General features: G+C 67.6%; 4 protein-coding genes across 8 annotated transcripts in view; 3 read left to right on the top strand and 1 right to left on the bottom strand.

The window, feature by feature from the left end:
- The first annotated feature begins 708 nt into the window (after positions 1–708).
- CLCF1 (cardiotrophin like cytokine factor 1) lies at positions 709–8486 on the top strand. 3 transcript variants are annotated; one of them, XM_039703515.1, is made up of 3 exons: positions 709–830; positions 6635–6801; positions 7206–8486. In XM_039703515.1, the coding sequence occupies exons 1-3, from the start codon at positions 716–718 to the stop codon at positions 7695–7697; spliced, it is 774 nt and encodes a 257-aa protein (XP_039559449.1). In that variant the 5' UTR covers positions 709–715; the 3' UTR covers positions 7698–8486. The 3 variants fall into 3 exon arrangements, 2 of the variants coding, with proteins under 2 accessions (XP_039559449.1, XP_039559451.1); XM_039703517.1 differs by lacking the exon at positions 709–830 and adding an exon at positions 1568–1722; XR_005626922.1 differs by lacking the exons at positions 709–830; positions 7206–8486 and adding an exon at positions 6023–6505 and having other exon boundaries at positions 6635–6776.
- Positions 8487–8633: 147 nt separating this feature from the next.
- Positions 8634–11157, bottom strand: LOC120499616 (glycine N-acyltransferase-like protein 3). 2 transcript variants are annotated; one of them, XM_039703511.1, is made up of 5 exons: positions 10961–11157; positions 10501–10608; positions 10280–10406; positions 10084–10193; positions 8634–9343 (listed from the first exon to the last, which is right to left on the bottom strand). In XM_039703511.1, exons 1-5 carry the CDS (start codon positions 11036–11038, stop codon positions 8705–8707), a joined length of 1062 nt encoding a protein of 353 aa, XP_039559445.1. In that variant the 5' UTR covers positions 11039–11157; the 3' UTR covers positions 8634–8704. The 2 variants fall into 2 exon arrangements, with proteins under 2 accessions (XP_039559445.1, XP_039559446.1); XM_039703512.1 differs by having other exon boundaries at positions 8806–9343; positions 10084–10201.
- A 75-nt stretch (positions 11158–11232) lies between these two features.
- LOC120499618 (glycine N-acyltransferase-like protein 3) lies at positions 11233–13459 on the top strand. Of its 2 annotated transcripts, none has more exons than XM_039703513.1 (6): positions 11233–11324; positions 11428–11509; positions 11889–11996; positions 12091–12211; positions 12805–12925; positions 12997–13459. In XM_039703513.1, the coding sequence occupies exons 2-6, from the start codon at positions 11432–11434 to the stop codon at positions 13415–13417; spliced, it is 849 nt and encodes a 282-aa protein (XP_039559447.1). In that variant the 5' UTR covers positions 11233–11324; positions 11428–11431; the 3' UTR covers positions 13418–13459. The 2 variants fall into 2 exon arrangements, with proteins under 2 accessions (XP_039559447.1, XP_039559448.1); XM_039703514.1 differs by having other exon boundaries at positions 11241–11324; positions 11425–11509.
- Positions 13460–14186: 727 nt separating this feature from the next.
- Positions 14187–14268, top strand: part of POLD4 (DNA polymerase delta 4, accessory subunit) — a 1715-nt gene continuing 1633 nt past the window's right edge. Inside the window, exon 1 of the mRNA XM_039703518.1 lies at positions 14187–14239. The gene's annotated coding sequence lies outside the window, so the exon portion shown is untranslated. The remainder of the gene's footprint in view (positions 14240–14268) is intronic.

The following is a 14268-nucleotide window of genomic DNA, read 5'->3' as shown; positions in this document are numbered from 1 at the left end:
GATGCCGTGGCAGCCGGGAGGGCTCGGACCTGGCCCGGGCCGGGGTCTGGAGTGGAAGCGAATCCGCCTGTTACCTCCCGGCCCTTCCCGGCGCTCCCAGCGCCTTTGTTTTAAACAAAGCTTTTTTTGGGGGGAGCCGGGACGCTGCTCTCCCCACCGAGAGAGCCCCCGCGGCAGCACCCACTCGTGGACGAGGGGAGCGAGGGGAAAGGACGAGGGGCTCCGGCTGTCGGGTCGCCCCCTCCCCTCCGGCGGCGGCTCCGCTTGGCCCTGGGGGTCTCCGCACGCCCCCAGCCCACCCCGCTCACCCCCGCCGGGCTGCGGGGAGCGCCGCGGTCATTGCCAAGGGCCCCGCGGGCGCCGGGACGGCGATTGTCCTAACGGGGGAGGATAATCGGGAAGAAAGTGGCTCTGGCACCCGGAGGAAAGGGGCTGGGGGGGTCCCCGCGTGGAGCGGGGGCGCCGGGAGAAGCGCAGCCCCCCCTCGGGACGGAGGATCCCGCGGGGCTGAGCCGCCGCCGCCGCTCCGGGCGGCTCCGGTTGTGCCGCCGGGACCCCGCCGCGCTCCCCCCGCTCCGCCGCTCACCTGCCGCCGTCCCGGCGGGGCAGCGCCCGGACCCCCCCCTCCGTCCCGTCCCCCCCGTGCTCCCCCCGGGACCGGGCTCTCGGCTCTGTGCGCGGGGAGGAGGAGAGGCGAGAGGGCTCGGAGCGGCAAATGGGAGCCGCAGTCCCGGGCCGGTGTGCGGGACCGCTGCCTGCCCGCCCGGGGACCCCAGAGCTCGCAGCCAGCGCCCCGGCCCCGCGCCCGTCCCGCATGGAGCTGAGAGCAGGTAGGAGACCCCCCCGCCGAGCGGCACCGGCCCCGCACCGGCCCCGCCGCTGCCACTTTAACAAAAGCCGGGCGGGAGCCAGAAGAGCACGGGGGGCGCAGCCAGGGAGAAAGCGGGGGGTCCCCCCCTTCCTAGCCGGCCAGCGGCACCCCGGGGGACCCCCCTCTTCCCTTCCCTCCCCTCCGCCTTCCGCAGCTCCGGGGCTCGGCTCCAGCCTCCCCAGCTCTGCCCGGTGCCGGGACCCCGGGGATGGGGATGGGGAAAGGGGGGATGAAGCCGGGCCGGGGGGGAGAGGGAGGGAATGAATGGAGCCCGCTCTTGTGTACAATTGCATCAAATACATTCTTGAAAGCAACCTGGTTCTGCTTAACACTTGAATTGGGTAAAAAAAAAAAAAAAAAAAAAGAGGAAAGAAGGAGGCAGCAGCTTGGAGAGGGTGGATGCGAGCTCCAGTTTTTTTTCCTTTTTCTTTTCTTTTTTTTTTTTTTTTATTCCTGCATTCCTGGACCCCAATCAAAAGAGCAAATCAAGGGAGGTGGAAGGGGGGAACGGCGGCGAGCAAGGCAGCCGGAGCGCGGTGCGAGCCCTCCACACCCCAAAAACCCACCCAACCCGCCCCGGTTTTTTTTTTTTTTTCCACCTAACACCCGAGCGAGCCCAAACCAAAACAAATAGAGACCGAGGGAAAAAAAAAAAAAAAAAAAAAGGAAAAAAAAAAAAGCCAGAAACCAACCCAAAAAAAAAAAAAAAACCACCACCCAACCCTGAGCGCGAGCGAAGCAGCGAGCCAGGGCTGAGGCGAGCGGGCGGGCTCGGGGAGCCGAGCAAGAGCCGAGCCCCCCAAAATCCCCCAGCACCCCGACTATGCTAAATGTAACCGGGGAGCTCTCAGGTAAGCCCGCGGCGCTGGGTGCGGGGGGGGGGCTGCCCCAACTCCCCTGCCTGCATCTGCCGGCAGTTTTTTCCCCCCTCTCCAAAACGACTGCTGATTTTAATTTGATGTGATTAAAACGTCTGTCTGGCTTTGGGATTGATTTAAGACTTTCCCCTCTCTAAGTTGGGTTGTTGTTCTTTTTTTTTTTTTTCCCCCCTTTCTCTCGTTGCCTCTTTTCCATGCATGTTTGTGATTACCAGGGAGGGAACCGCCGCTGAGCACGGAGAATTAAACCCCGGCACCGACAGAGGGGAGGAAAAGGAAAGTCGGTGGGATTTATGGGGGGCAGGAAGAGTTAGTTTTCCTGCCCGGGGCTGGATTTCGGGGCTTGACACAGAACGCCGCCGCTGGAGCAGGCGCCGTTCCTGCGGGACACAGCAGCGGGATTTTGGGGTGCCGGGGAGGGGACGGCTTTGTTCCCTCGGCCCCGGCGGCACCGGCACCCCGGGGGCAGCCGCGGGCCGGCCGGCCTGGCGGCACCCCGGGGGCTGCTCGCCCGGAAAATGCTGGAAAACACCCTTAAAAGGTCAAAGTGTGGGCGCCGCCGGGCTCGCCGGGGTCCCGGGCGGCGGCCCCGGGGCCGGGGCAGCACGAGGCGGGCGCCGGGGTGGGCTCCAGCTCCCGCCGTGCCGCCGTGACGCAGGACGGGCACGGAGGGGCGCGAGCCGCCGGACGGGGCCCGGCGGACGTGGCCGAGCCGGTGGCACGGCCGGTGCCGAGGCCTGCGGGGCCGGGCGGGGAGCGGGACGCCGAGCGGGAGCGGCGGCGGCGCTGGAGCTCGGCCGCCAGCACCCCGGTCCCCTTCTGGGGCATCCGCAGCCGTGGCGGTGTCCCCGGCAGGGCTCGGGGACTCTCGGCATCCCCGGTGTCGCCGTGCCTCTTTAGCGGGCACGGTGGCGGCCGCACATCTGGGCTGCATTAGGCGCAGGCTCCGCGGGGAAAAGCGGAGGGCTCCGCTTACAGGGCCGCGCTGGGGGGAAGATTTATGCCCTGCTAAGTGGCACCGAGCCCCGTAAATCATCCCCCCGCGCCCCCTGGGGCTGCAGCACCACCGTGCCAGCACCGCTGTCCCGGCGTGGCGGCAGGCTCGTGGGGATGCACTCCTGGACGGGATGTCTGGGATATCTGGGAAGCAGCTGGCCCGGCAGTGTTGTGGCTGCGTGTGGCACGTGGCCTGTGGGTGACAGACGCGTCCCAGGCTTCACCAGGGTGCTGTGGGGACATCGGGGCACGGCCATGCCCACCAGAACTGCTGGTCCCACGCCGACCCAGCCAGGCAGTGTCCCCGTGGCTGGTGGTGCCAGTGGTGGCAGCGGGTCTGGAGGTGCCGGGGCGTGTCACCACGGCTCTGCGGTGCCACGTGGGCTGGCACCGGGGTCCCCTGCCCCGCTGGAGAGCGGCCAGCCTGGCTCTGTGCCTGTGAACCCCCAGCTCACTGCTGGGCTCTGTGGCTCCGTGACCTGCGCCGGGAGTGGGCAGGGACTGAGGAGCCTCGCGAGGCTCCCGGTGCTGGGCGTGCGTGTGGGGCAGCGGGGTCTGGTTGGGATTAGGGGCCTGCGCTCCCCTCGCCGGCGGGGGTGTTTCCATCGTGCCGCTGGCTGGAGCCGGAGCTGGATGGGAAATCCAGGCCCAGCTAATTACGGCCTCGCTGGAGTCTCCCGTGCGCGGCTGCATTTATAAACACACGGAGGAGACAGGATGTAAACACTCAGCGCCGCGAGCGCAGGCACGGCCCGGGCCGGGGGGGACGCGGGGCCGTGTGCCCCCCCCGCCACCAGCCGCTCCTGGCACGGCAGCTTCGCCAGGGATGGATGGGATGGAGGGTGGTAGAATGGGATGGATGGGATGGGGACCCCACTGTGGTGGCCGCGGGTGCTGTTGGGGAACAAGGGCACACATGTTCTTCCTGCTGGAACTCAGGGAATGCTGTGTCTGTGATATCTGGGTGTGAAACGTGAGCATCCTCGTGTCCCCACCGTGCTTGGCTCCACAGGGACGCCTCTGTGCTGTGGTGTCACCTCCCCAGGCACAGCGGGGTTAAACTCCAGCAGTGTGGGGACACAGAGGAGTCTATCCAGGAGCCCTTGAGTGTCATCCACTCCAAGCCCCTCGGAGCTGGTGGCCACGCTGGGCTCAGAAACGCCCTGTGAGGGTTAAGTGGTGCCACTTGGAGGCCAGGACAGTGGCTGGCGTAGTGGGGACAGGGCTGCTTTGTCCTCTGTGCCACAGTCATGCCTGGCCACCGCGAGACCTCCCGTGCTGGCCCCAGGAGCGGGGCTGCGGGCTGGGATGGGGCTGTGCTCGCCGCTGGACGCCGGCCCATCAGATAGGGCAGCTCCCGCCGCGGCGTCGGGGCCCGGCTGGGCTCCGCGCTCTGCCGGGGGCTCCGGGGCCAGGGGGTCTCCCCTTCCCGGCTGCCGCCCCCGCCACCAGGGTTTCGGGAAAGCGGCTCTGGGCAGACTGCGGTCGCTCAGCCCTCGGCGGCTCTGCCCACAGCATGCCCAGGGAACAGCTCACCGTCTCCGTGGCCGAATTCCTGCCTCGGCCACTGGCCAGGAGGTCTGGCCAGCACCGCCGCCTGCACTGCTGGCCGGGTGGCAGGCCAAGGGTCCCGGGTGTCACCCCAAAGGCGGGTGAGCCTCATCCCCGCTGCCACGTGTGCGGGGGGTGTCTGTGGCACCAGCGGTGTGCCCCGCGTGGGTGTCCCAAGGTGCTGCTAGCAGAGAAGGGGGTGCCCGCTCCCGTGGCCCCCCATCACCCCGGCTCCTCGGGTGTCCCCAGGGCCCAGCGGGTGACCCCGGGCAGGCACGCCATGAGCTGCTTACGTGGGCTGGGAGCATCCTGGCCGAGCTCCAGGGCCGGTTTTGAAACCCTCGGGCTCTTCCTCTCCGACGTCACCGGGATCCAGCTGTGCCGGCTGGAGCCTCCCTCCTCCACTGTCTGTGCCGGTGGGTGCCCGGCGCCAGCCGCTGGGACAGGGTGGGCAGGGGACTGTGGGGGCACCCGCTGTGGCTGGGCCATTGTCACTGCTGTGCCGTAGCCACCGTCACTGCTGTGCCACTGTCGTCATCACTGCCATGCCACGGTCACTGTCACTGCTGTGTCATGGCCACTGTCTTTGCTGTGCCCCAGTCACTGTCACTGCTGTGTCACGGTCACCCTCATTACTGTGCAGTGTCACTGTCACTGCTGTGTCATGGCCACTGTCTTTGCTGTGCCCCAGTCACTGTCACTGCTGTGCCGGGGTCACCATCGTCACCGTGTCATGGTCACTACTGCCCAGCGCCATCCATTCTGTGCATCCCACCGTTCCCATCCCTCAGACACCCACCTCCATTCCCTTCCTCCACCATCCTCATCCTCGTGTCCGGGCCACCTGCCCAGGATCCACCGTGGCTCCCGTCCCTGCCATCCCCCCTCATCTCGCTCCCCGGCTGTGTTTGGTTTGGCACCGGCCAGGCCGGGGCGGGTGTAAATCCCGCCTGGAAACCGGAGCCGGCGGCGGGCGAGGGTCCGGCCAAAGCAAACACCGGGAGGGGGGGCCGTGTGTGCTGTGAGTCCCCGCGGCCCCCCCGCCGGCCCCCCCCGGCCCACGCTTGCACGCACGCGGGGCCGGCCGCACGCTCCGCGCCGGAACGCGCCGGAACGCGGGCAAGCGGCGGCACGTGCCCACCGCGGGGCACCGGGTGGGGCTGCCACGCACAGGGGGCACGGGGGTGTCACAGCGTGGTGTGGTGCGGTGTGTGCACGGCGTGTCACACGTGGGTGGCACGTAACGGAGCGTCCCCCCCGATGGGGTGTGTGCACGGCACGTCGCACGCTTGCCTGGCATGTCCTGTGGCTGCCACACGTGTCACACGCCTGTGTGGTAGGTGGCACACCTGGATGGTGTCTCGTGCGTGTGGTGCATCACGTGTGCACGGTGTCACACGTGCACGGTGTCACACGCCGGGAAAGCGCGGTGCTCCCCACGCCTGCGTGATACTCACACACAAGGTGCATCCCTGGACGTAGCCCAGAGGTGTCACAAGTGTCCTGCACACCTCCGGGGTGTATCCCAGCTGTGACAGTGTCCTGCACGCCCACGGGGCACCTGCATCTCCCAGAGCGAGGCGTGCACTTTGCAGGACACCCACGGCGGGGAGGCCCTTGCGGCCGGGGGGGCCGGGGTGTCCCCGAGGACCGTCGTGCGTCACCGGCGGCCGGTGACGGGCAGCGGTGACGCGCGGGGGCGCGGGGGGCTGCCCGCAGCCGCAGCCCCGCCGTGCCGAGCCGTGCCAGCGGCCGGTCTTTCCCGGGAGGCGCTGCCGGGAAGGCCGGCAGTGGCGGGCCGGGGGTGCCAGCTGGCCGGAGCGTCCTGGCCGCGGGCCGTGACCTTTGCGGAGCCGGCGGCCGCGGGGCCGCGCTCCCGGGCCGCCCTGACGTCAGGCCGATGACGGGGACCCCGCCGCCGCTTTCCGGTGCCTCCGCAAAGGTCACCCCGCGCCCCGGCCGCTCCTCGGAGCCGCTTCCCCACCGTATTCCCGGTGGCGGGGGGTCCCCGCTGGGTGCCCGGGCCGCTGCGGCGTTGGCGGTGCCCAAATATATCCCAGGCGTGCGTCCCGGCGGGAATGCCGCGGCCGCGCTGCTCCAGACCATATAAAGGATTGTTGGTGCAACCGCGGGCGGGAGCGCTCCGAGGGGAGCCGGGGGGCCAGCGCGCTGAGGTGGGGGATCCCTGCTGCTCCCGGGGGCTGCTGAGGTGAGGGGGACCCCACCCTCCGTGCCTCAGTTTCCCCGCGCTCAGGCGGGTGACCCAGGGACAGTTGCAGGCACACACGCAGACGAAGTGTCCCTGTCACCCCCCTGAGGCGCTGTGTGTCCCCCGCAGGTGACTCTTGGGGGATCTTCACCTTCCTGTGCGCCGCGCTTTGCAACCTGCCGGCGCTGCCGGCGCTGAACTGCTCCGAGGAGCTGGGCGCCGGCCAGTCCATCCAGCAGACCTACGACCTGACCCGCTACCTGGAGCACCAGCTCCGCACCCTCGCCGGCACCTACGTGAGTCCCCGACGCACCCCCCGGGATATCCACCCCGTGCCCAGCCGCTCCCGCGCCGGAGGTCACGGAAATGCCTCATCGCCCCCCGGGCGCAGGGCGGCTCCCGGGCACCCTCCCCTCGGCCCGTGATTCCGTCATGGGCGCGGGCATCCGCCTCTCCCTCCCCGCCGGCGTCGCCGACTCACCCGGAGGTTCCCCGTCCCTGCCCTGACGTGCCCTCGGCGGTGCCGGCACGCTCGGTGCCAGGCGGTGACGGTGGCACTGCCCGGGCTGTGCCGGAACGTCCGAGGTGGGATGCGACAAGAGGAGGGAGAGCTGGGATGAGCGGGACGTGTCCGAACCGGGGGGCGTGGGGACAGGGTGGGCACGGAGAGCTGACCCCTGGCACCCCCATTCCCTTCCAGCTGAACTACCTGGGCCCCCCCTTCAATGAGCCCGACTTCAACCCGCCGCGGCTGGCTCGCGCCGAGCGGGTGCCCAGCGCCACCGTGGACCTGGACCTGTGGCGGGGCCTGACGGACAACGCGCGCCTGGCCGCCAACTACCGGGCCTACAGCCGGCTGCTGTGCTACCTGCGCGTGTTGGACGGGCAGGTGGGCACGGCTGAGCTGCGCCACCGCCTCGCCCACTTCTGCGCCAGCCTCCAGGGGCTGGTGCTCAGCATCGGCGGCGTCATGTCCTCGCTGGGGTACCCGCTGCCCGCCGGCCCCGCCGGGCCCCCCGCGCCCCCCGGCGCGCCCGCGGCCCCCAATGACTTCCTGAAGAAGATGGATGATTTCTGGCTGCTGAAGGAGCTGCAGACCTGGCTCTGGCGCTCGGCCAAGGACTTCAACCGCCTCAAGAAGAAGGTGCCGCCCGCCGTGGTCACCCTGCGGCTGGAGGCGAGGGGGTTCTGACCGCCTGCTGGGTGCCACCATGGCCACGCAGGTCCCCTCTTCCGCCAAGCAGCGTGCCTTGAGAAATGGGGCTCCGGACCCCCAAACCACCCCACAACCTCATCATCGCCTGGCAGTGCCTTGAAGGATGGGGCTCCTGACATCACGTGTCACCACGGCCGCCCTGCAGCCCCTCCATCATCACCACACTGTGCCTTGAGGAACAGGGCTCCCGACCCCGAGTGCCACCACGGCCACCCCATGCTCCCTGTCCACCACCAGTGTGCTTCGAGAAATAGGGTTCCTGACTCCCGAGTGCCACCACAGCCACCTCACAATTGCACTTTCATCACTGTGCCTTAAGTGAGGGGCTCCTGACCCCAAGTGCCACCTGCCACAGCCACCTCATGTTCCCTCTGTCACCACACTCTGCTGTAAGGGAAGCATCTCCTGACCCCAAGTGCCACCAAAGCCACTCATGTCCTCTCTTCACCAGCAGTGTCCCTCCAAAACTGTGTCTCCTAACCCCGGAGTGCTGCCAAAGCCACCCCACATCCTTCTCATCACCCAGCTGTGCCTTAAGGGGTGGAGTTCCTCACCCCAAAGTGCCACCACAGTCACCCCACAGCTCCTCTGTCACTATGCTGTGTCTTAAGGGACAGGTGTCCTGACTCCTAAGTGCCCCTCCATGGTGTCCCCAACCCCCAAGGTGCCTGTCCCCATCCCTAAAATCTCCAGTGGCCCATCCCAAAAAGGACCAACGCCCTCTGAGCATAGGAATAAGCCCCGCCCCAGCCAGCAGCAAGCCCCGCCCTGGAGCAATAGGCTCCGCCCCAGACGGCAATAAACCCGCCCACTCGCCTGTGTAGCAAGCCCCGCCCCCTCCCGCATCAGGCCCCGCCCCCTCCCCAAGCCCCGCCTCCCCCGTGGTTGCCCATCGGTGGTGGGGCGAGGCCGCTGTCCCGGTGCGTCTATGAGTGTTTATTTATTGGAGATGTTTATTTATTGGGGTATTTATTGCAGAAGATCTATTCTTGTATGAACGAATAAAAGCCTTTCTCCAGCCCCCCGCCCCGCCCGTGCCGCACCCCGTGGGGAGCGGGAGGACGGCTCTGTGCGGAATTCGGGATGTTCCCGAACGGCTCCAAGCTGAGCTCAGTGTGGGAGCTGCGGTGTTCCCCTCTCTCACAGGGTGTGGATCCAGGCCCCGCTGGGCCCAGGGGGGAGGACAGGCACCCCCCACCTTGGCACTCCTCCCTGGGCACTACTGTGGGGTGCCCAGGACCATGCAGAAGGTTCCGGGTTGGGGCACGAAGCCGACGGCCCGCAGGGCGCGCAGCGAGGCCGTGTTCTGGGGCAGCACGGCGCAGTAGATGGGGAAGCCGCGGGCGTGCAGCTGCCGGCCCAGCTCGGCCAGCGGCAGCCCGGTGAGGCCGTGCCCGCGCCAGGCGGGCACCGTGTAGCCGTGGCGCAGGCAGCCCTGCCCGTCCAGCAGGCTCCAGGACACCGGGCGGCCGCGCCGGTCCAGCAGGCAGGCAGAGGGCAGTGCCTGCACCAGCCCCAGCAGGAACGCCCGGCTGCGGGCATTGCCCCCCAGGGCCCACGTGGCGTTGAGCAGAGAGACGTGGGATGGGGACACGGGTGCCAGGCGCAGGCCCGGGGGCATCCTGCAACAGGGCGTGGCAGAGTGGGAACGCTGAACCCTGGTACCAGCCAGGATAGCAGATGGGATGGGATTGGGAACCCCTGTGCCACCCAGGGATGGAATCTGGGAGCCTTGTTTCCCCTAGGGATGGGATTGGGAGCCCCTGTGCCACCCAGTGATGGAAGCTGGGATCCTCATACCACCCAGGAGTGGGATTGGTGATCCCTGTGCTCAGTGAACCTGCTCATGTCACCCTCTGCCTCTCAGGGATGTGCCTGGGGACTCCTCTGCCACCAAGGGAGGTGACTATGACCCGCCAGTGCGCTGAACCCTGGTACCAGCCGGGATAGCAGATGGGATGGGATTGGGAACCCCTGTGCCACCCAGGGATGGAATCTGGGAGCCTTGTTTCCCCATGGGATGGGATTGGGAACCCCTGTGCCACCCAGGGATGGAATCTGGGAGCCTTGTTTCCCCTAGGGATGGGATTGGGAGCCCCTGTGCCACCCAGTGATGGAAGCTGGGATCCTCATACCACCCAGGAGTGGGATTGGTGATCCCTGTGCTCAGTGAACCTGCTCATGTCACCCTCTGCCTCTCAGGGATGTGCCTGGGGACTCCTCTGCCACCAAGGGAGGTGACTATGACCCGCCAGTGGTACAAAGAAGTGTGACAGGTCTCCGTGTGCCACCCAGGGATGTGACTGGTCCCTCAGTGCCCATGTGCCCAGTGTCCCATGTCCCCCCAGTGCCCCTCACTCACTGCCTGCGGGGCTGGGGGGGCTCGGGGCTGATCAGCGCCCGGTACCGGATCGTCTCCACCTTCAGCCCCCTGGCACTGGCCACCTCCTGCACGGCCTCGTCCAGCCCATCCTGCATCCCTGGGACACCCTGTCAGACAGACAGGGGACCCAGATGGAGGGTAGAGGCACCCCGTGTCCCCCCAGTGCCATCCTTACCCAGAATCTGGAAGGCTCTTTCCTGGGTCACCGCCTCAGTGCCCTCCAGCAGTGCCTGCAGGGCTCCCTTGTCCCGGTAGAACACTGACAGCTGGTTGGTGTAGTAGTCCCTGGGGTCCCTGTGGTCCTGGGAGGGACACGGAGCTGAGGGTGGCACCCCAATTCCCTGGCCCCTGGGGTGTGGGGTGCTGCTGCCAGGGCAGGGGCACCCGGGGCAGCACCTCTGGGCGCAGGCGGGTCAGGACGATGCCGAAATTGGGCCAGGAGTCCACCAGCACCTCGTGGGAGGCCGGGTTCCCCCTGGCCACCGTCATCACAGTCCCCAAGACCTGCACGACAAGGTCATTGTCACCTGTAGGACAGGGCAGAGGGGACAAAGGGGTGCCCAGAGTGTCTCTGGTCCCCTCACCAGCAGGGGAGAGGGAGCAATAGGGTCCCCAGGGTCTCTATCTGCAGCAGGGCAGGGGAGAGGGGACAGGGACAGGGGGGTCGTAGGAATCAGCAGCACTGACAGGACAAGGGTGAGGGGACAAAGGAGTCCCCAGGACCCTCACCACCGGCAGAGAGGGAGGGAGGTGGGAGGGAGGGAGGGAGGGAGGGAGGGACAGAGGTGTCCCCAGGGACCCTGTCACCAGCAGGACAGGGCAGAGGGGACAGAGGGATCCTCGGGGTAGCTGTCACCGGCAGGGTGCTGGGCAGGCTCTTCCGCAGGGTCTCCTCCAGGAGCTGCAGCTGGGCTGGGCACCTCAGGATCAGCATGGCTTCGTGACCGTGGGGCAGGTGGTGACACCGAGGATCCGTGGGGAGCTGGTGGCACTGGGGCAACGTCCCAGAGTGTCCCAGCTGAGCACCCGTCCGCAGGCGGCCACAGGGCTGGCCTGGTGCCCAGTGTTCAGCAGGGTGGACCCTGCCCGCTGCCCCCCAAGGCAGGGGGCACTCACTGGCCCGTGACAGCTGGTGATAACCATTGTCACCGAGTGCCACACAGCCTCCAGACTCCCACTTCACAGCCCCCCAGAACCCACAGACTCAGGACTGTTGCAGGGTGAGTGCTGGAGGAGATGGGGACCGTGGGGAAGGGGATGGGGACAGGGACAGGGGCCATGCCTGGCTGCCCTGTCCCCCTGTTACTGAGGGTCTCTCAGCAGGACAATGAAGATCCTGACGTGCTCAGCCCATCTGCAGCAGCTGGAGGGGATCCTGAGGAAGAGCCTGCCCATCGCCCTGCCGGTGATGGGGACCCCACTGTCACCCCTGCCCTGTGCCACGATAGGGACCCCAAAGCTACCCCCACCCTGCCAGTCACAGGGACCCTGCTGTCACCCCGGCACTGTGCCATGACTGGGACACCAGCATCACTCATCTGTTGCTGTGATGAGGATCCCAATATCCCCCTTGCCGTGAGGGGGACCCCAATACCACCCCTGCCCTTTGCCCTGCTGGTGATGGGGACCCCCGTGTCATTAGGGACCCTTTTTGCTACCCTGTTCCCCACACCTGCCCCCCTCCCCTCAGCTCTGAGCCCGCATCTGCCCCCATATCTAGCCCCCATCCCTGACCCCCATCTGTCCCCTCCTTGTCCCTCACTGCTGACCCCCTTTTCCCCCAGGTCTTCGGGGCAGTGCTGAACATCAACCGTGGCAACCCTGGCCACTTTGAGGTGCTGGTGGACAAGTGGCCCGAATTTGGTGCCGTGCTGGCCCGGCCCAGCGGAGAGGTGTCCAGTGGGGACATGGGGCACTGCAGGAGGGGGGGTGACACGGTGCCTGGCACGTGCCAGGTGTGCTCAGAGCACGCGTGGGTGCCCCCAGGTGCCGGCGAACGACGGCTACTGGAACACGCAGGCGGCGTTCTACCGGGACCTGGGGGCGTACCGGGCGCTGCTGGAGACCCCCGGCTGCCTGCGCTGGGACGCCGCCTTCACCCTCATCGGTGGCCTGGGGACACCGGGGACCCGGGGGGGCCCTGGGGAGGGACTGGGCATGCTCTGGGCAGCACTGGGACTGTGGGACACCGGGGAGAGCTGTTGGAAGCAGGGAGGAACTGGGAGGTACTGGTGTGGGGGAATTGGGGGTGCTGGGGGATGCTGGGGATGGCTGTTTGGGTGCTGATCACCAAATCACACACTGATTTGGTGTGCTGGTGTGGGGTTTGATGGGTGATACCAGTGGGAAGTGTTGGGGTGGGATTTGGGGGTGCTGGGGAGCAGCAGGGAATTGCACTGCTGGGTACCCTGGAAGCAGGGGCCTGGGGGGTACTGGGGTTGGACTTGGGGGTGCTGGGGGCACTGGGAAGCATTGCAGCTGGATTTGCGGGTCCTTGGGGAGACTGGAAGTACTGGGGTTGGACTTGGGGATGATGGGAGCAGGATTGGGGTACTGGGCATACTGGAAGCAGGGATTTGGGTGCTGGGAATAGAGGCTGGGGCTGCAGGTAGCCCCTGGGGACACTGAGGAGGACACTGGGGTCATGTAGGGATGATGGGGTACAGGGGGAACAGGACCCCCTGACATCCCCATCCCCAGGGCTACAGGACGGGCTGGCCACAGTGTCCCAGGACCTGGCAAGGAAGAAGGGTGTGGAGCTGGACATTGTCGAGTACTACTCCTACTGGCACCCTGACCCCAGCACCATGCCAGAGCCCCGGTGAGAGCCCCCCACCCTTGTCCCCGCACGGGGACACCCCCGAGCCCCCCACTGACCCCTGCCTCGCCCAGGCCAGCCCCCGGGGTGCGCGTGGGCTCCCTGAGCCCCTCGCACGTGGACCTGCTCAACGACACGTGGCCCTACGGGGGGAACGCCCGCAGCCGGCGCTTCCTGGCTGAGATTTTGGGGCGCTTCCCGCAAGTCTGCCTGCAGGACGGCAGCGGGCAGCCCGTCGCCTGGGTGCTGACGGATCATTTCGGGACGGGCACGCACAGCTACACGCTGCCCGAGCACCGGCGGCGCGGCCACATGCAGGTGGCACTGACGGTGGCGGCGCAGCGGGCGCAGGCCCGCGGGTTCCCCACGTTCGGGCACACGGCGCTGGGGAACCGGCCCATGCAGCAGCTGCAGGAGATGCTGGGCAACCGGCGCCTGCCCGGGGTCTGCCGCTATATCCTGCACAACCCCGGCCTGGACAGGGACGGGCCCTGAGGCCTCGCTGTCCCCTCTCTCAAATTAAACAGCGTGTGGAGTCTGTGGTGGCCGCTGTGGGGTTTTGTGTCCCCCCAGCACTGACCGTTAGAGCGGTGACACAGCTCGGTGGCTCACGTGTCACCGCTGAGGCACACAGCGGGGTCCCCTGGGAGTCACCCCGTTCCAGGGCACGCGTCTCGGTTATTCTCAGCTCCCCAAGGGAGGGCTGAAAGCCTCAGGCAAATTTGCGCTGGTGGCACCTGCAGTGTTGCCCCCTGAACCAGGTGTCAGCACAGCTGGGGGTGGGACAGACAGTGACACACAGGACAGAGTGGGACAGGGCAGACGGTGACAGTGCCACAGCGTGAGTCGTGGTTTGGGTGCTGATGGGGGGTGACAGTGTCCAGCGTGGTGGGGAGTGCTGGGATGGGGGTGACAATGTCCAGGCTGGCAGGGAGAAACCACAAGAGTGGCAGTGCCTGAGGTGATGGGGACAGTCACAGGCGTGACAACGCCAGAGGGCAGTGGGGGATGGCAGTGCCTGGGGTGACAGTCACTGACACGGGTGACAGTGCCAGGCGAACAGGGAACACCGGGATGGAGGTGACAGCGCCCTGGCGGTGACAGGAACCGCCGCGGGGTGACAGTGCGGCTTCTGGCAGGGACAGCATGGGGAGGTGACAGCACCCGGGGACAGCCGGGGGTGCCGAGGGGCACCGGGACCACCGCGAGGGTGGCAGCGGCCGAGGCTGCCCGCGGCCGGCTCCCGGCCCGGCCCCGCCGCTTCCGCCGGCCGCGGGCAGGGGCGGGTCCCTGCGCTGGTTCCCGGTAGCGGCGGGGGCCCCCCCGGTCCCCGCCGCGGGGGGGGG

This window comes from Passer montanus, unplaced genomic scaffold (genome assembly GCF_014805655.1).
Source record: "Passer montanus isolate IOZ18808 unplaced genomic scaffold, ASM1480565v1 scaffold163, whole genome shotgun sequence".
Classification (NCBI taxonomy): domain Eukaryota; kingdom Metazoa; phylum Chordata; class Aves; order Passeriformes; family Passeridae; genus Passer; species Passer montanus.
This window is presented reverse-complemented; position numbering and strand designations above follow the sequence as displayed.

Bases quoted from the DNA above. Each gene is read 5' to 3' on its own strand.
- LOC120499616 (XM_039703511.1), bottom strand. From the start codon at position 11,038: ATGCTGATCCTGAGGTGCCCAGCCCAGCTGCAGCTCCTGGAGGAGACC. The intron at 10,407-10,500 runs GTGCTGCCCCGG...TGTCCCTCCCAG, and splicing joins TGACCCGCCTGCGCCCAGAG to GACCACAGGGACCCCAGGGA. The intron at 10,194-10,279 runs GTAAGGATGGCA...CCAGGGATGCAG, and splicing joins AAGAGCCTTCCAGATTCTGG to GATGGGCTGGACGAGGCCGT.
- CLCF1 (XM_039703515.1), top strand. From the start codon at position 716: ATGGGAGCCGCAGTCCCGGGCCGGTGTGCGGGACCGCTGCCTGCCCGC. The intron at 831-6,634 runs GTAGGAGACCCC...TGTCCCCCGCAG, and splicing joins CCGCATGGAGCTGAGAGCAG to GTGACTCTTGGGGGATCTTC. The intron at 6,802-7,205 runs GTGAGTCCCCGA...ATTCCCTTCCAG, and splicing joins GCACCCTCGCCGGCACCTAC to CTGAACTACCTGGGCCCCCC.
- LOC120499618 (XM_039703513.1), top strand. From the start codon at position 11,432: ATGAAGATCCTGACGTGCTCAGCCCATCTGCAGCAGCTGGAGGGGATC. The intron at 12,212-12,804 runs GTGGCCTGGGGA...CCCCATCCCCAG, and splicing joins CGCCGCCTTCACCCTCATCG to GGCTACAGGACGGGCTGGCC. The intron at 12,926-12,996 runs GTGAGAGCCCCC...TGCCTCGCCCAG, and splicing joins AGCACCATGCCAGAGCCCCG to GCCAGCCCCCGGGGTGCGCG.